The sequence below is a fragment of the Parus major genome, chromosome 13 (genome assembly GCF_001522545.3).
Source record: "Parus major isolate Abel chromosome 13, Parus_major1.1, whole genome shotgun sequence".
Lineage (NCBI taxonomy): Eukaryota > Metazoa > Chordata > Aves > Passeriformes > Paridae > Parus > Parus major.
In genome coordinates this window covers 13,993,867-14,014,012 of record NC_031782.1, presented here as the reverse complement: position 1 = coordinate 14,014,012, position 20,146 = coordinate 13,993,867, and the positions used below count along the sequence as shown (strand labels likewise).

General features: G+C 41.1%; 1 protein-coding gene across 3 annotated transcripts in view; it reads left to right on the top strand.

The window, feature by feature from the left end:
• SLIT3 (slit guidance ligand 3) overlaps window positions 1-20,146 on the top strand; it is a 465,259-nt gene that overhangs the window by 270,917 nt on the left and 174,196 nt on the right. For all 3 annotated transcript variants that reach the window (XM_019008182.2, XM_015642087.3, XM_015642086.3), the window contains 2 exons: window positions 10,707-10,778; window positions 15,135-15,298. In XM_019008182.2, coding sequence (XP_018863727.1) covers window positions 10,707-10,778; window positions 15,135-15,298 — 236 coding nt within the window. The remainder of the gene's footprint in view (window positions 1-10,706; window positions 10,779-15,134; window positions 15,299-20,146) is intronic.

Here is a 20,146-nt window from a genome sequence, read left to right as displayed (position 1 = left end):
TTTCCTCCTGCTCTCTCCCAGTGGGAATGCCAATGGCCTTGGGAGCTGAGGGGCAGCTGGGACACTGAGATCAGAATGGCTGCTCTTGCCAGAGAAATAAGAGGCATTATTTTGCCTGCAGGACCTGCTGGTTCTGCAGTTGGGGGAAAATTGAACCCAGGGATTCTGGCAGCCCCCTCTCTGTGGATTCACATTGCCGCCTCTTAGAAGGCGTTGGTAGAACCTTTTCCACCAACACTTGGCTAAGCTGCCAGCAGTGGCATGTCACTCTGGGGTGGGTGGCTCGTCCCTCTTTGTTCCCAGCAGGCAGCGCGGGCCCCGCAGTCCTGCAGGCACTGCCGCATTGCGGCATTGAGGTGGCCACGGGCTGGCACAGTGACCATCCCAAGGAGACTGAGTATTGCCACAGAGCTCCGATAATAGATGCAGAACTCCATTTTTGTCACTTTCCCTACCTCAGAAAAGGCAACTGATTTCTGCCTGCCACTGGGAATGGCTTTTCTGTTGGTGGTGTGTTGGTCAGAGGAGGATGGAAGGCTGTAAGAATAGAGGCTTTTGCTGTACAGCTGTAGCATTAGGCTGCAGTGTTCTCAGGACAGGACAAATTAAAACATGGCTTTGAAGAATGATACTGTTCTTTTCTGATCTAATGTTAATCAATTCCTTTAGAATGTCTTTTGGTGAAGTCCTGTAAGGAAATAGTAACGCTCAGCTGACTGAATGCTGAAACATTTTTCCTTGGAAATCTCCATCATTAAAAAGCCATCAGCCTGAACAAAAGATCAAAGTTGCTTACTCCTTTTAGATTTTGGAGTTGAACTGTGTTAGTTTGAATGAGATTGTGTTTATAAAGCTGTTTCATCTTCAGAAAGGGCTAACCTGAAACAACTCTGTAGGCAGGGACCTGAGAAACTGTTTTATTTTGCTGAGAAGCTGATGCAACAAATTTAAGGTTTGTATAATCTGACTTCATGTTGTTGATTCTTTCTCATCTTTTCCATAAATTCACTCTGGTAGGCTTTCAGACCTCTGTATGCATTGGGAACCCAGTCCTGTTTCCATTGATTTTGTCAGGAGCAGCACAGAATCCATAAACCACAGTTCCTGACATGCATGCAGTTGAGTGACACCAAGAGCCTTGGTTGGTATGAGAGATGTCTGTATAACCTAAAAAAAAATCCCCAAAACCATCTCTACTTAACAATGAATTTATATTAAAGTGAAATAATTGCATTGTAAGTTTATTGTATTAATTCATTGAACAAGAGGTTTTCACATGAATCTACAAAACAAAATTTAGAAGTGTTTAAATAGAATGCAATTGTATTTTTGATTTCTGTGGTTCCTGAGAAAATCTGTGCCTAAATAAATGGATTGCAGGGACTAGATTCACTCCCTGCTGAAATCAGCAATGGGATTTGCTCTGACTTCAGCAGACATTGGTCTGGGTATTATGACAATTGGACTTGTTCCCAGTGGTTCTAGGCAATAATATCAGCCCTGAAATTTGGTACCATAGAGAAACATCAAAACCACCCTAATGATGCAAAAGATTTACTCAGTGCTCACAGAAATACTTCTATTTCTTTTAGTCAAAATCAAACTTGTGGATGTAATTGGGACTTAGAGTCACAGCAGGCATTCCCAATACAGTGTACTAAAAATTGTGTAGCCTTTGGGAAAAGACCTGAGAAAATTTCCTGATTAAAAAAAAAAAAAAAAAAGGAAAGCCAATGTTTCATTTGCTGTTTTTGAGTTAAGAAGAAAAACTCATTGGAAAATCTTTCATTCAAAAATAAAGCAATGGCAGAATAATTTCATTCTGCATTCTCTTGTCTTTGCACCAATGCTTTTATATTTTAATTTAGGCTGAACAGAATTTGTATTTTCTGCCTAGAATTAAAGTGACATGTAAAAGATTGAAAAGCTGATTGAAACTTCTCTAAAAAGCTTTTTCAACTCTCACTAGGCATAGATGTTAGAAAGAACTGGGAGATGCAACTGGTACATGTATTTTATACAGCTGATAGAGGTGATTTGATTGTGTGGGAAAATAGCAATGTCTTTCTGTGCACAGAACAAGCAACTTCCTCTAGGGGAAGCAATAAGACATTTCATATAAGACCACATGAATGACATTCTTGACATCTAACAAAGTACACAATCTAAATTTGTACCCACTTTCTCTGTATAAACTTTATTATGTTTTATTTCACCTTATCCTGTTCTCTGTTTTATCTTGTTTTGGAATATTTTATTATTTGGGTGTTGGTGTAAGTAAGTAAATTCAGGCATAATGATATGTATGTGCGTATCTAACATAAATTCATGGCTAAATGTAACACCAGAAAGGTTTGGCCATACATCACCAAAAATCCATAATTTTGATCATGCCTGATTTTTATCTGACCTCTTGCCTATTTCCACTGATTCCTAGTCCCAATCTCTTTAGCTGGATAGCTTGCCCAACATTTCCTTGCTGCAAGTCCTCCTTTTCCTTCTCCCCTGCTCTTAACCTCAGCTCCTGAGCTTGCCCTTCCCAGAGACTCCAGCCAAGGACACCAGGGAGAATTAATGCAGTAATTACAGGACTTAAGTTAATATGTCCTAAAGTTATCACTGTGGGCAAATGTGAGCATCCTTGTTCTTGCCAGGTGACAAAACAGGCATTTTAAACAAAGAATCTGTTATTGTTATAAGTCAGTTTCCCTAAAGCCTGATATTTTTGAGACGAATCTCATTCCTTCAAGGGAAAAAAAAAAAAATCTGCCTTAAACATCTGGCCTTTATAATAAGCTTAAATAGTTAAAATCTGACAGTACATGCAAATTAAAATCAGCCACAGAATGGGAAGAACCAGACAATCATAGCAATAAACACTGTCGGCAGTTTTGTGCATAATTCTGTGCTAAGCTTATTTTCTTTATTTTTCCCATACATTTTTAAAACGAAGATTTTTCTTTCCTCTGTATCCTTGAGATACTCATATTTCTGATGTCAGCTTCCCAAGTTAACAATGCTGGAGCCTCTCACGTTGCTGTGATGAGAACATTTGTGAACACATTGTCAAAAGACTAATACTAGAACAGAAACCACAACTTGGCAACCAGTTATTTTTATTTCAGTGGCTTCTTCGTGTCACCTGGAGACTATTTAGACCATTATTCGCCTGGGCTAACGTTGTGTTTAAAAATAGCACTTGTCTGGTGCCAGCTCATTTTAGAGTTGGGTACAAATATTGAGACAAACCCCCAGCTGTTACTGCTTGTGCTGCTAATTTGAGGTGTCAGCTCGGAGCTCTGCTGCTCCATGTCAGTGAATAAAGCCCCTTGTGAGATCATTATGTTTTCTAACAGTGCCGAGTAACGGATTAATCAGTGCAGCATCAGTTGCTTTCATTATCTGCCCACATGGTAGTTGTGGGCTTTAACTTAAACAGTCTGTGGTGAGATCAGGGAATTGAGTACAAGAGGCACTCGGGGCTCACCACAACTCAGAGGAGATGAAGTTGAGTTTTGGGCACTGACTAACAAGCAAACCTTGGATTCCTTGAAAGTCGAGGGTGACTGCACTCAGTGCTGAGGGATGGAGTGCCAAAGCCACTTAGCTTTTTCATCAGAGGCCATTTGAAACAGTAAATATTAAATTCAATGCAAATTCCTCCTCACCTGTGTGAAAAATAGCTCATTACAGATACTGGAAGTATAGCTCCTTTTGCCCTGCAATCTGAAAGTTAATTATAAACATTAATTATGACAGCATATGAAACTCAAGTCCTGCATTTATTACTAAATATAGATTTAGATTCACTTTTTGGAATTGCTGCTATTAGTTGTACTGGGTGCTGTATGAGGGCTGGAGGGGGTCAGAAATGGTCATCCTCTGTCCCTCCCTGGGGCAGGCCCATCAAATCCAATGCCATTCCTTACAGGGATTCATTCAGTATTTTATTACAGGCTTCCCTCCTGATGGCTGCACACTTTGTAACAGCTCTTTTCTCTATTTTTCCTGTTCTAATTGTAGGAAACATTTTCCCTATATCTAATGAAAATCCCTCTTTCTGAAATGTAAACCTGTTTCTGCTTTGCTTAACCCTTGTGTGAATACAAGGAGCAGAGGATGTCTTTTTCCTTTGCAGTGGCATTTTATGTAGTTGGATGAAGGTTGAAAAGTAAGTGCTGTGAATCTGCTAACACAGAGGTCTAAGGTAATGGCACTGTTAGAGCTAAATTATGCTGCTGGTGCAGCTCCCAAATTCATGTTTCATCTCTGCATTTCTGACAGATCCTCCTTTTACATGCATAAATACTGATGGTGATGTCTAATCTTGCATAGGCTCAACAGTTTGAGTCCACATGTACCTTGGGAAAAGATCCCTTCACTTTTATTTACCAACACTGCACACACAGACATCCCCCAAAGCTTTGAGGTCCCAGATGTGTTCTGGCAGTGCCAGGGACAGAGTAGTGTTCTCTTCTGAGCTCCACTGGCAGCTCAGGCAGAGCTGTTCAGCTTTTTTTTGCCTCACTTCACCCACTTCTGAGTAGAAGTAACATTATCAAAAAAGCTATTAGCACGAGAGGCTTAATTATGCTTGGAGATGCTTTGGTTAAGTCTGCATGAATTTCCTGGTCTCATTTAGTGGATGTATAGTTGCACTGGGGATAGGAGCTGGGAGCCATGGCAGTGGTGGGAGAAGCAGTAATCGGGGAGTATGACAGTAATTCACTCCTGGGAGCGTTCCCAGCCTGCAGACACACCATTTGTAGCTATCCATTGCATGCACATGGATAATAATCTTGCATTAGGCCCAATTACATGGTGTTATGGACACACAGCACGGGGATTACACACCCAGCCAGGAGCACCCATGACAGAGCAGTGGGGTAATTGGAGGAGACAGAAGGAAATGTTAGTTGTTAGTGCTCCCACTGCTGCAGGGCCTGGCACCCTTTGCTTTGCTGCTCCCTTTTCAGTGTCTCATTTTCAAAACCCAGGTTTATCACAGAGGGAGATAACCCAGCACCACCTTTTCACAGTGTGTTCAGAGAGTTTTGAAAAAAGAGCTGAACACTGTTTAACTTAGAGTGAAGGCCACAGACACATGGAAGCCTGTGCTGCCATAGAAGGGCTGGAGTTTGGAGGATTCCTGATACCAAATCCTGTGTGTTAGAAACCTGTAAAGAATCTACACTGCCAAACACAAAAGTCATTCAAACCCAGCAATAATCCAGTACATGAGCTGGTGCCTTTGCAGATCTCTTTCTCCATTTACCAGTCAGTAAATGGGTCTGAATTTTTCTTTCTAACTGAGAATTTTGCAAATGCTGTGTCCTGTGGTCAGCCAAATGTGACACAAAAGCAGACTGATGTGGATCAAAAACCTGAATGGCCAGCACAGCAGGCCTCTAGTAACTATGGGAGATGCATATTAAGCCTTGCAGGAATGCTTAATAATTGGTTTTCCCAATTTGAATTAAGTTTAAATTAAAATTTCTCAGTTTGATTAGCTGTTTTGCTAATCAGCTGCAGATGTGGAATGGGAAGGAATCTGTCCCTGTTACTGACAAATAGCAAAAGGCACCTTCAGCATCCAACAGGTTCTCCCCTACCCCTTTCACTTGAATCTGTTCAGGTTGAAGCAAGAAGCATCACTGTGGCTATTGTAATGTACAGATGAACACTACGAAAATGCCTTGTACTTAGAAAAATGGACATCTGCATAGGCTTTTTTTTTCTTTTGTCGATGATCAACTAGAATACTAGAATTATTTTAAACTGGGATGTAGCACTTGTCATCAATGTTGTGTGTTAAACAATAACCCAACCCTACGATGTATTTCCCCATTTGAAGTGTGACTGGGAAATATTAGGACAGTTACTTTTTACTAAATAATGTTTAATGTTGCAGCTATTTCTGTTCTGTTGTGTAACATTTTTTGTCAGAGGAGATCCTTTTGGTACTAAGCCAGTTTAGAGCATGTGAATGTGTTGTCATAGAAGTATGATTTCAGATTAAAAAGTTGACAGGCATTCTGATGTTTATTATGTGCTCTTAATTATATTAATTGAATTCTAAGTAAGTGAAGCAAAATCTCTGTGTAGTCTGCAATTTACAGAATTGAGATTAAATATTGACCTGACAGCCTGGGGTTTCTGCTCTCTGAATTAGTCCAAGGGACCTGAAAGGGTACTTATAATTTCTGAATTTTTACAATAAAACACTTACACTATTAGTAGGGTTCAAAATTTAAATAGTTTCCTTTTTTCTCAAGGCCTCTGCCATAAAAGTTGAGTGATTTCTTCTAGAATTGGGGAGTACTGTTTTTTTCTGATTCTAATCAGTCTTATACAAGGTGGAGAAAGGTGTAAAGGATAATGGCTGAATATTATTGAAAAAAACACAGACATGCCATTTGTTTCTGTAGGTTATTTCAATGTATTTACATTGAGTCTGGAATTACCAGCTCTGTGTCAGGGAGCTGCAGTGGTGTTCATGAATTTGGAGCAAGTCAGAAGAGAACAAAAATGCAACTGCATGGAATTAAATTTGCACCAGAAGTTTGAGGAAGGAGATAAGTAATTGTTTTCAAATCATGACAGGATTGCAGACTGAGCACTCTTTCCTTTTGGAAAATTCTGATTAGCAGGGGCTATAAATCAGTTTTATTCTTCAGAAGGAAGAAGGCAGCTCCACTTGTGCCTGTATCCAGTTTGGGCAGAGCAGTGAGTTAGGAGAGCAGCTCCTCTGGGGCTGTAAATTGGAGTCAGTGGGACTCTGGCAGTTCACAGTGGTGGAGGATGTGCCACCTCACAGACTGCTGAGCTCACGTTATGCATCTTCCAAGTAGTCCTTGGAGGATCCTCAGGGCTGCTGCAGTCTGCTTCTGCTTACCCTGCAAGATGTGACAAGGATCACAGCCCAAGGTGGGAAGTTGGCTGGCATAAATAATATTGTCTATAACCCCAGTTTCCTGAGTCAGCATTTTGGGCATGAATAGTTTACAGGGAGAGGACTTCTAAATGAGAGGACAGTGCTTTTTCAAGGGACATCTTGGGTTCTGGAAGAGGTGGGAGCTGTAAGGCTGAGGACCACTCAGTAGAATATGTGTCCCCATATGATGTTGGAGGAGTCAGAAGATTCTATTTTCTCTAATTCCTATTTCTCAAAGCTTCCTGGTGTTTAATCTCTTTCTATAGATTTGTATTTTGGGTGGATCAGTGTGAGGCTGGGACCTTGGAGCAACCAGCAGGCAACTGGACCATCATTTATTTTTTCCCTTCATGAACTAAAATTGTATGTTCACTTCTGTCAGGACACATTTTTTTAAAAATCCTTGCTGGGAAGGAATCATGTGCATGATGGAAAGCTTTGCAAGATGTCTCTAGAGCACATCTCTACCCAAACACATTCCCATCCCAGAGTTCCCACTGCCTGGGAGCTGTGAGTGTTGTGCAGCCAGAGCAGCGGGGTTAAATCCCTGCAGCTCCAGCTGGGCTGTAGTGCAGACAGTTCACTGGCAATTAGTGCCCTTTGCAGTGTTTGGCCTCCTCTGTTCTGAAATAATTGCTGTTATCATAGATGTTTTATTGCCTTCATTATGGTTAACATTTAAATATCAATGAAACAGTATCCTACTAAGTCATCTGTGCAGTAGCTGTCTGCTAGAGTTATCCCTGAAATTTGTGTTTAAGGAGAATATTAATTCAGCACTGATTTAGGATTCTTAGAAGGAGGGTTATATATTTGTCAATGAACTATGGGAAACCTTTGCTTGTTTGAAAATAAAGTATTTGAAACCTTTGCAAAACCTGAGCCACTCATTTGATATCTTGTGAGCAGAAATGCTGTGTGATTGGAATAGTGCTTAGTCTGTTAAATAGAAATATTTTAAGAACTTTTAAAATATTTTTGAATCAAATCAGACAGTAACCGGTGACCTTTCTGCATGCAGATGAAGTGCACTGGGAGACAGGGGTGTGTTCTCTGTCCTCAGTGCAGAAGGAAGCTTGCTGTCACAGCCTGTTCTGCCTGAATCCAATCCACATTCTTTAGAAATCAACAGAAAAATCTTTCTTGAATTCCTCTGGCCCACATTGACTCCTATAGTGCCATGTGTAACTGATTCAGACAAAGCTATGCCTGTGATTTAATGTTTGTGAGCTGATTTAACGTGTGGCTTTTATTTATCACTGCATACCTAAAATCTTCCATCCGAGTGCATAACTCACTTTAACATAGCAGGCAGCTAAGGCAGAGGGTTGCCTCACAATTATATATTTATGTTTACAGGAAAACAAAATGGTGATGCAATTATAAATTTGATTTCTGAGCCATGTTTGAACTTCCCAACATGTAAAGAGCAAGCACTCTTTACATGTGTACACATACTGAAGGGGGGGTGTGTTGATGTATATATTCATGCACTCTCAGTGGGTTTGTTCATTTTCTGAAATTATTGTTCAGGCTTGTTTTTGGCTCATTGACCACAAAAGACTTGGGTTACATTATTGGTAAATAAGGTAATGGAGCACTAGCAATTGTATGACAGAGAGGTTCATTTTGCACCCTAGGATCTGCCTCAGTGGGATGTGAGTTGTCACTGGGACCTTAGCAGGGACTAAGAGCAGAGCTTCCAGCCCTGCAGATGAACACTGGGTGTTTGCTGCTAGCACTGCAGCCATGGCACAGCACAGCCCTGCAGGCTGGGAGGCACAGCTGGCAGCTCCAAGAGTGACTTCCAGCTCTCCAGCTGAAGCTGACAGTGTCTCCCTCTTCATCTTGCCCTTTAAATTTTTAGTAGGCTGCCTTTGATTCCTTGCATATTGACAATCTGAATCCACAGAAGCAGTAGTTTGTACACCCATTGGTCCAAATACTTGACTGTGTGTTTCTTGTCCAATTTTTCATATCTTTAAGTTTTCCAAAGGATCTGGAATGATTACTACATGTTATAGTATAAGTTATCATGTGCTAAGACTGACAGCTCTTATCAGCCTGGTGTGTGAATGTCTGTGACTTGACTGATACAGATCTCTGGCAGCAGATCTCACATGCAGATTCCAAATTTTCAAAACTCTGCTTTTACTGACATAACTCTCTCTGCTCACAAATTTGGAAAGGAAGGGCAATTTTGCTCTGTTGGTGCAGTTTGCTGTCATGGGTATGTCAGCCCCCAAGCTGGCTCCAGATTGCTGGTGTGTCCATCTGGTGCAGCACTGTTGGAATACCAGCTCTGATTCTGCTGAGAGAGTGCTTGGGTGCTGTCCTGCCAGGCTGCAGAACAGCAGCAGCAGCAAAATAAGCTGCCAGTGTCAGAGCTGCTCCCACCCTGCTCCTGAGTGTGCCTGTGCAGGGCCAGAGTACCCTGCAACCTCCTGCTTTGCCTGTGTGTCATCCTGTGTGTGTGTGTGTCTTCCTGTGTACCCAAAACCCAGTCTTAATAGGGTAAAAATCTAATTATCTGTAATCTGCTGATGTTTTAGATGATGGCTCTGCCAAGGGATTTCTAGGCAGAATTGTAAAAATGGTTTTTGAACTGGCTGATGACCAAGAAAGAGAGTTAACTCCTGGAAGACGTTTTTAAAGCTTTTGATTAAATGTCCTATATAAATACATGATATTGGAATAGTTAAGTAGTTCAGGGAAGGATGATGTGCCGTTAGGTTGCTTCAGCAGGTATTTATGTATTCTTCAGCACATACATAAACACACAAAAGCTCTGTCTTCTGCCAGAATGGCCCTGTGGAATTCTGTGCCCCTTGTAGGAAGCAGAGGTTGCTCCCTGCCCTGGTGCTGTGGACACCACTTGTTTAAAAAGGCAGTGGCTGGGACACGGAGTGGTCACCAGCCCTGTCCATTCTCGTGACAAACTGGGCTACTGTATTTGCAGATTTGGTGCACTTACAGCATGGCAATTATGCCCTGTTGAAGTGCTTTCCATTTCCTGTGCCATCTTGATAAACTTTATAGCTTCTAATTTGCTGGAGAGTCATTGATATAATTAGGAGCTACACAAATGGGAGCAGCACACTCAGTTGATGGTAATCTCAGTTCATTCTTCCTGAGAAGCTCTAAGGGGGTCCCTCCAGCAGCTGAGATTTTCTCTTTAGGCTCTGCTTTGACAGAGCAGCAGCAATCTTGCTGTGCCTGGGTCAGGACATGCTTTATTGCAGTCTGCTCCACTCCCCATATATTTTTTCCTGAGGAAAGGGAGGAGAGGGAGCCCATCCATCCGTGTGTTTCTGAGGAGCAATGGGAGCTGTCTGTCTGTGTCAGCGGGCTGTGCTAACAAGCCTGTGAGAGCGAACAGCTCTCTTTGGTCACAGTACTTCAAAATCCTTCAAATTGCCTTTAAAAGCTGTGCCCAAGTCTGATGTCCCCCCACTCAGGCTGCTCCAGGTTTCCAAACAAAGTGGCAGCTGAACAGACAGGTCTGGATCTGTTCCAGTAGATGATAAAAACTCCTCCTCTATACCCCTGGTTACCCAGGTGTGGTAAACAGTGACCTACAGCCATCCTGGTGCTGTTGGGTGCTTTCCCTGACCATTCCTGTCATGGTATGTCACAAATTGTCACAGCTATCAGGGAGTGTGTCTTGCTGCTTGCCAAGCATTTTAACTGGTTGTTTCTGTAAATGGTGTGTTGGTGAAGAGAGGCAAATAATTGATCAATATATTATTCTCTTTTTTTTCTCTCCTAACAGCACCCTCAACAACAACAACATCACCCGCATTCCTGTTACCAGCTTCAATCACATGCCAAAGATCAGGACACTGTGAGTAGGATCTTCTCATATTGTAACACAATCCTGATGCTGTATGCCAACTTTCTGGTTATTTGTCATCTGTGATAATCTCATTTCAGTTCCTCAGGCTGCCTCAGGGGCCTGGGTGGCTGCAGGGCTGGGGATCCCAGGTATGGTTGTGAAGGGGGCTGGTGCCCACAGAGCCCTGGGGGCCACTGTTGTGGATATGCCCAGCATTCAGTAAGAGACAGTTTTATCAAGATTTTGAATTTACCTGGAAAATAAACTGGCTTTTTCCCCACACCCACCCATGGGAAAATCCATAACGTGAAATGCTGGAGCATGAGCAAGATCGTAAAAGCTGCTCAGATGGATCAAATTATTGAATTTTGTTAATATCCTGTGTTTAAATCCCATTTATTATTTTCAAATTCAAAATACTAATTTCTGAAGCAAGGAATTTTAAACGAACATAAAAAAAGCATCTTTCCAGATACTTTCTGAAACAAAATGTCACTTATTCTGTGATGGATATTTTTGTATAAAAGTTTCTCTTATATCAAATCCATTTGTTTTTGAGCTGCATGCCATTGCACTGGAAAAGCTCTATTCTTTAGTAGATCAAAATACAAAGACTGTGAAATTAAACTAAGCATTTGTATAATTTAGCTATAGCCTACCAAAACCATTTCCTTAAGTAAATTATTTCTTTAAATTCCTATAGGGAATACACAGCTTCAGGAAAAGTCATGTCTAAACAAAGCACCCCTGGTTTTCCTCCAGATTGTCAAACTCATCCAAGATGTATTTAATTCTAAAGGTAAAGAAAGGGAAATAGTAGCTAGCCTGAAAATTTTCTGTGCCATTGAAAAAATACAATACTTCAAGGATGCTATGCATGCATGTGTAAAATCATACTAAATAAATTAACAGAACTGAAGAAAAATGGCTCTTACGTCAATCTGTGTAAGATAACCTCTGACTTAAATTTACATTCTTCATCAAATGATGACATTATTAGATCTTAATGTAAGTAATTAAATGGAAATTAGATGTTTGTCTTTTAGAAGAGAATGGCTAAAGAAGATAAAGGTATAGAGTTAAGGTTCCTGGAGCTTTTCCTTTTCTTATTCTGTCACAGTGGTCCAGAAAATTTGCCTGGCTTTTCCAGATTAGCCAGTCTTGTCTGTTAGCAGAGCTGAGTGCCTTCAGTGCCTTCTGCCATTTTCCTTTTAGTTTAATTTCAGAGATGGCTTTGTATATAGCTCCCTGGAGACTTACACTGACTAATCCCCCTCTGCTGTAATTAAGGGGAAAAAAAAGGAAAGAAAAAAAGGGAAGGAAGTCATAAATAGGATTTATAAAGGGAAGCTTTTCTATTGAATTCTGAGAGACACGTTTTATAGAACATGAATGCTGCCCCACTCTAAAAGGATTTGCTGGAAATTTAATTTAGGGTCCATGGATAAAAGGGCAACTTTAGCAAACTTTCATTTGTATTCATTCACCTGATGTTCTGTAAAGTCAGTTTCATCAATATCAAATGACAGGTTTCAGTCTCCAAAGACTGCCAGATAATACATGGTACCTCAGCAGGTCAACATAGGAATTTTTATAAAGATACTGTTTGGGGGAAGATGTTAATATTCTCTTGTTGGAAATGGATCATGAATAATGTTCCTCAATTTGGTGAGTCTGCTGTTTTCTTTACAAATGGGCATCAGTGTGTCCATCTTTTCAAACAGCCTCACACTTAGATGTGGTTTTTTTGGAAGTTTTTTATAGGAGATTCATGATCTCAATGTTCTTTAAGCAGGGAAGAGCCCTTTTTCCAGTCAGCTGAGGCCCAGTGCAGTGTGGACAGTGTTTTCCTTTGTGTCTCTTCTACACTGGTGAGATCCATTAGCAGGACATTTGGGGATGCTCCTGCTGCAGCTACTTGTGCTCTGATGGTTCTGTGAATAAACAGCTTTTCTTCATGGCCCTCAAAACAATCTGCCTATTGTAGAATGGAGAAGAAAATATAAAAAGTATATTAACCTTCAACATGAACACTCAGGGGGAAAGAAAAGAAAGGGTAAAATGCCAGGAGGTTTTAAAGCATTTGAAGCATGGAAGAATTCTTTACTAAAATCAGCTCTTCTGTGCTAAGATTTTTTTAGTTAACTGTCTTTTCTGTTCTTAAGTTTCATTGATTTTTAGCCTTGATTGGAGGTGACAGGAATTAGTTTTTATTGATCTGCTTTCCTTTGCTTGAAACAGCTTTATTTATGATAAAGCATGTTCCCTCTACCTATTTGCCTAATGGTAAGTGTCCTGTTGTCTCTGCATCTGTGAATTACTGCTGAGACAGGTAATTACATTATTTCTTCTAATTTTTTTATTTAAGGATAAACTGAAAATGTGTGAAAGCACTTCAGTGTTTTTTGTGTTCCCAGGGAATTGGTTTATAATGTTTTTGAAGTACTGTGAAAACTCTTCTTGAGGCTGTATTTATTAATATAATTACAAAAAATACATATTCTGATAGGCTGCTTTGGTAAGATAGGGTCTCTAAATGATCTCCTCTCCAAAGCAAACCATGGAGTAGCTGTGCCAGAAGACTTGAGATGATGACAAGGAGGGCTCTGCTGAGGCAGAGCTTGTGGTTGGCACTACTGAAACAGGAATCCCCAAAACCCAGATAAATCAATTTAGTGAGGGAAAAAAAAAAACAGTTCACAGAACTGGAAAAGTGCCTAACCCTAACCCTTTTTGTGAAATTGTGCTTTTCTCACTCATGCCTGCACACAGGGGGTGCAGGGAATGGCATGGGATGAGCTCAGTTCCATGAGGAAGGTGATCCTGAGTATCATTGTTGATTGTTGTGGTGGGAAGGATGGGACTCTGAGGACTTAAATGAAACACTGACTCTTAATCTTAGGTTACAACAAATCCTTACTCAGGATGATTTCTGGGTAGATGATATTTATGTATTTATTTGTTCTTCAATAAAAAGGCAGATTAATGGTTCATAACAGCCAAACATTTTACTAGAAATCTAATTTACTGCAGCTTCAATTAAAGAGCTTCACAATCCCTAAACTCAAGGTCTTCTAGACATCCTTGTAGAACAATTACATTTTACAGTACTCCCAGGAGATTAGTGCTTTCCATCTCTACAGGATAAACTCTCAGTTCCAGATTTGTGGGGTTTATTTTTCTTTATTGTGGCTGTCCACCCCAGACATACAAATCTGGGGACTGTCAGCCTGGGCGCCACAGCTGAGCTGAGCTGCTGCTGTGCTGTAAGGACAGCTCACAGACAGACATTTCATTTCTTTGGAGGATGGATAGGGCTAAATCTGGTGCACACCAATTGTGTGCCTGTAATATTAGTGAATAATGCTTTGTTGGACCATTTCTGACAGGATTTTTAATCTGCTTCATCATTTCATTTGGTGCAACACTGCAAATGCATGAGTCATTACAGGAATGATATAATTAATGTCCTGGACTTTTGTTTTGACCTAAAGTTTGGTAGCTATTTAAATGACCAGATTTGTTCCCTGAACCCATCATCATTTTGCAGATGTGATAATGGTTCTGCAAGTCTGTGGTGCCAGGCATGGAGCAGGCTAGACATGGAGCTGCCCATGAGTGGATCTTTCATGAGCTGAAAATTCCACTCTAGATCCTTTATACTTGTGTTAAATTGCTACAGGAAAAACAGCATTAATGAACTTGTACAGGCAACACAGGAACAGAAAGAATATCAATAGCCTCTGAAGTTTTATTTTGCCTGTCTTTTCCCAGAGTATTCTGAGTTGAAGGGATCCATAAGAGTCATCAAGTCCAAATCTTCAGTGAGTTGCCTGTGCAGGGATCAGACCCACAACCTTGGTGTTATTCCCACCACGCTCCAGCCAGCTGAGCTCATGTGGACAGGTTCTCTCTCTCCACTTCTCCCCAAAGTATGAAGAAGAGAGGAGAATCACTCATCATCCTGTTCTTCAGCCTGGTCCTCATGTTTAACAGGCCATTCACTCAGAGATACCACATCCATGGAGTTCTTTCTGATATGAAATCACAGACAAAGTGATGATACGTGGATTATCTTAAATTTGGCATATTTTTATATCTAGAATGGCCAGCTGTAGGTGGCTCATTATTGAACTTAATTTTTTGAAAACATTACAAATAACAGCACAAATTTACATCTGACCTTTGTATAATATCCCATGGCAATGAGGACAGTCAAGCCCTGACTCATCTCTAAGCAAGAACCTACAGTGACCCCGCTGAAACGGCAGCAGAGAGCAGGGCAGGCTCGTGGTTGATGGCTCTCTTTGTGGGTCTTGTTTAAAAAGCCCCAGTAACTGTGGGTTTGCTGTGTGTGTTTTGCAGGCGGCTCCACTCCAACTTCCTGCACTGTGACTGCCACCTGGCCTGGCTGTCAGACTGGCTGCGCCAGCGCCGCACCATCGGCCAGTTCACCTTCTGCCTGGCGCCCGTCGGCCTGCGCGGCTTCCTCGTGGCTGAGGTGCAGAAGAAGGACTTTGTCTGCTCTGGTAATGGTGCCATTCCTCCTTTATCTATCCTATATCGCTGTTCCTGTCAAAAAACAGCGCGGAAAATGGCTGTGTCGCGTTTGAATGCAAACAACAGCAATCCTGTTTGTTTTTGTCGTCGCTAAACTGTGTGGGAGGAGATCAAATTGTTGGTTTTTTCAGCTTTGTGAGAATTATTGGATTCCAGTTAACATTTTGGTTCTCAAATTACTTCTTCTGCTTTAACATTGCCAATGATATCAACATAAGAAATCAATTAAGTGTGGATAATTTGGTATTTCTCAAGGGAAGAGCTCTACAGCTGACTGGAATACAAAAGAAAGGAAATAGAAAATGCAAATCTGAATCTTTTGACAAATGATTGGACTTTAGAACGTGAGGAGCAGATTTTATCCCAGGGAGTGAAGCAGGGATTCTTAGGGAGCCAGTGCACTTCGCTGTTGTACAAGTTTCCACACTGATAAATGGGGCTGATGATACTCACAAATCATGTGTCTGTATGTTGGGCCTATTCATCAAATCTCTGGAACTGCACTTGGCTCTTGCAGGATAGAAATACATTTTCCTAAAAGGAGGAAAATAAAGAACAAAAGAAAAAAAGTGGAAAAAGAAATCTCTGAGCTGGGTTGAAAGGAAGGATGTGGTGGAGGAGCAGCATGGCAGTGTGTATGCTGTGGGAAAAAAAGATACCAGACATAAGTTTGGAGGTAGTTTTGCAGCCCTTTGGTGACATGGGGGCTTGTTACAGAGATTATGTGAGTCTGAATCTCGACAGACTGTGAGTCTTGTACTGTTTTGTTCCTTATCTCACACCCTGTGAGCCCCAAAGCTTTATCCCATGGGTACCTGGATTGGCAGATGGAAATACAGTAGAACTGCTCATGCCAGAAATGTTTCAGAAATGCCTTTTTTTTTTTCTATCATTCCATTTACATGTGACAAAGTAAAAGAAATGGTTGAGAAAGGAGAAAAGTCTGATCCCACTCAACCATAGTTAATTAATGCCCAGCCCAAAGGTGTGCAGAAGTGTTATGGGCATGTGGAAAATGAAGTTGTGCATAGTGCTCATTGAAATGTGATATTTCAGAGTGCTGAGCAGCTTTACTTCTACACTGTAGTGATGATAGGCAGAATATCTGATAGGTTGCATCAAAAGTTTAACTAAAGAAAAAGTTTAGAAATGTAGCAGTCTTGGGAGAGGAAGGATTAAAAAAAAAACCAGATAAATGAATGAAGCTATTAGCAGAAGCTAATTTTACCAAAGAGGCAACCACAGCTTTTTTAATTTTTTTTCCCTCTCATGAAATGAAGTTTCAGATGGAGCATGAGTTCAGCTATTTGGATTTATGATACAGTGAAGTGGAGGAAAATGAGTTGCTTAAGTCAGGAGAAGAGACAATAATTGCTGAATGAGAAATGTAATGTGAACAGAACTCATTTAAATGGGGTTGTCTGTGCAGACTATGACTTCCAAAAGTGACAAGGTTTTTAACAGTTCCCTGTTGGACCAGGAGGATATAGGCGTTCTCTCAAGATTTGCCTGCTTTTGAAAAAAATACAAAAATCATGAAAATTTTCAGTGAGACAGTCCATCAACTGTATCCTTGTAACTCTCATTTGGGAAATGAAATGAAATGTACTGAGAAAGAAATTCATTTGGAGAGCTCATTTTAGTGGTGGATTTAGCTGAGAATTCAGCTTAGTACATGCTAGTTTGATAAAAACCTACATGGACAGCTAGTTTAAAGAGGATATAAATCTTCCCTTCTCCCCATTACAGTTCTTACACCTGATTTTACAGCATAATTTGTTAATGTGTGACTATGAAGTCAAACTAGGACAGGCGGTGAAGAGCGAACTGGACTTGTTCCTCTGCAAAGGAATTTTATAGGAGTTAAGGTTATGTGAATTACTGTAACCAGCCTTGGGCTGGCAGGGAGAGCCACCTTTGCATCCCAGTTAGGAAGAGCTGAAATATAAACTGGTGAACTGCTCTGTTGAGTATGGGTTTTGAATCTCGAGCACGTGTGTTTTTATGGCAGTGGGAATGCCACAGGAGCAAAAGAACCTTCAGCTTTTCCTTCACTGTGAAATGGGCTTCATCAGAGCATTCCAGTTCAAAACTGGTGCTGCTGGATGCTTCAGAGGAGAAAGAGTAAAATCATAATTTGGGCAAAGAAGAAACACAATGCTGAAAAACTGACTCCTCTTTATTTCTTGAACCCTATGCAGAGATAGTGATGTTTTATAATTTTATGAGAAATACTTCTTTGGAAGCAGATTTTGAATGCTACATGCCAAGTGGGAAAAGAAGAACTGAAACAATGATAGAGAAGTGCCATAAAGAGAACCCAAACTGCTTGACGTGTCATGCACCATGGTATTTGCATTAGGTGCAAAGTCTCTCCAGATCATGTGGCTGAAGTCAGAGTTATGTGCAGGTCCATCGAGGTAAACTGAGTCATACCTGTGTAACCTGGGTGTCAGTCTTTCAAAAATGTTGTTCATCTTGTTCTTAAAAATTACAAAAAAGCTTTAATGGTGCTTGTAGGTCACCTGTGAGCAGTGAAGCTATTCAGGTTTCTCTTGTTTGAGCATTTGGCTCAGAGCTGGAGGTGAAGGTGCAGGATTCAATAGGGCAGAATTGCCTGGAGATAGGTTTGCAAATATGTCTGTTTGGATTTGTGTTACTGAGGAGGGGAAAGGTCAGGGACAGAGTGAGGATGGTCTCCTCACCATCAGCCAAGTGCTGCTGGCACTCCTGTCACCCACCAGGGCCTTCTGGCTGGCTCCTTCAGCAAGCTGTCCCCTCCTTGCAGGAGAATCTCTCCTCCAGAGCCACCTCTGACAGAGCAGCCTTCCTGGGCCTTTGCTTCCAAGGCCATCTGTTCCCAGAGAAATCGCCAAACAGCCTTTTCCTCCTGCACTGTTGGTTCTGGAGCTCTGGGATGCCTTTGGTGAGGGAGTCTCCTCCAAGGTGGGATGTGTAGAAGGGGAAATTCTGTGGCACCAGAGGATGACCCCCTTGTTGATGTGCTGCACAAAGACAGCGGGGTGTATTTCACATGGATGAGGGGTGCATTTAACATGGATAGGGGCTGTATTTCACATGGATACCAGGGTGTATTTCACATGGATAGGGGCTGTATTTCACATGGATACCAGGGTGTATTTCACATGGATACTAGGATGTATTTCACATGGATAGGGGCTGTATTTCACCTGGATACCAGGGTGTATTTCACACAGGTAGCATGATCTCTTTCACGTAGGTAGCAGGATATATTTATCCTCTCCCCACCATAGCTTTGCCATTCACTGCCATGCTGCTGTGATGAGCAAACAGTGCACTAAGCAAAGACAGTGTCAGTTGAAATGCTGCCTGTATTCTGGTTTTGGTAGATGTTTATTTTTATATTCCCTTAGGTAGCAGAGAAGCATCTGGGGGTGCTGGCTGATGCTCAGTACCTCTTAGAGCCTTCCCATATTTTCCTGGGTCAAACCCAGCTTCCTTATTGTGCTCAGATGTTTCATTGTTGGACTGGCTTCTCCTTCTCTGTCTGTGTCTCTCAAACACATTCCCTCTCTCTCTCTGTGCCTATTTGTCTGTCTCTTGTCCTCCTCTGACCTCCTTATGATAGTAATTTTATTCAATTTTCCTCTCATATAAATTTTATTATGGCTCTTTGAATTTTCTTCTACCTGCTCCTTACATATTGAAGTTGAAATTAGTTTACATATTGATCAGTTATGTCAAGTTATCATGTATTTTCTCATATGCAATAGCTGTAAAGCTTTGCAAACAAAGCAGTGGGTTCATGAATTTCTGCCATCAGCAGCATTTTGGTCTTTTCAGGGCTCTCTGTGCAGAAGCCACTGACCCCATTTGGAATGGGTTTTTTCAGTGATGATGGTTTTCCTAAGTATGTAAGTGAGAATATCTGTGCATCTAAACAGAAGCATTGTGTCTCGTGCTGTGATCTGTAGCATACTTCAGCTGCTGGCCAGATTTGTTCTAGTTTTGGCCAGTAGCTTGACAATGGACAGTGTTTACACTGGAGTATGAAGATTGGGTAAGATTTCTTATGCTAGACCAGAGACTAATATTTCTAAGAGTTGATGAAATTTGTAACTCTAAAATATGTGATTTTTAGTACTTTTCTAAGATAGTTTTTTTTTTTAATAATGAAACATGCATTGTAAGAGACGGAAACTGGATCCATACAGTGTAATATTTTTATATTAGAAGCCATTTTCTTTGACTCTTGATCCTTAGCTCCCACTCTGAGAGTCTCAAGGAATGTAAAGAAAATCAAGATGCATAATTTGGACTAAATAACTTAAATTTTAGTCTGAAATTGACTCAGGAGAGAAATTTTTGCCATAGCCAAGTGTTTTCTAGCTAAGTAAACTAATAGTGATTTTGAGAAAACACTGGATTGACCCAAATCTCAGTTGAAGATCTAGATTTTCTGATTCGTGTGGTGAGACTGCAGCTGAGGTGTAATAAAGAAGAAAATATGTTAGCTTTCTGCTGCTTCATGCAGACTGGCAGCCCTAATAAGGAGGCAGATTTATTTGTTTGGGTGAGGTCAAGCAGTCTTCAAACATAGCTGTTACTCTGGCCAGACCACAGAGCTCAGGAGATTGTCTTGCTCCATTTCTTGGTAACTTCATAGTGTCTTGCTGAGGAGACAACCAACACCAAGTAGCTAATAAAATAGCACTCTTCAGGCTGAGAATCTTCCTGGGAGCATTCAGGAAAGGTTCATGGGGATGGGAACTCCCCCATTGCTCCTGGCTAAAACCCCCTGGTGTGTGTGCTCAGGCACCAGTGGGACAGGAGGC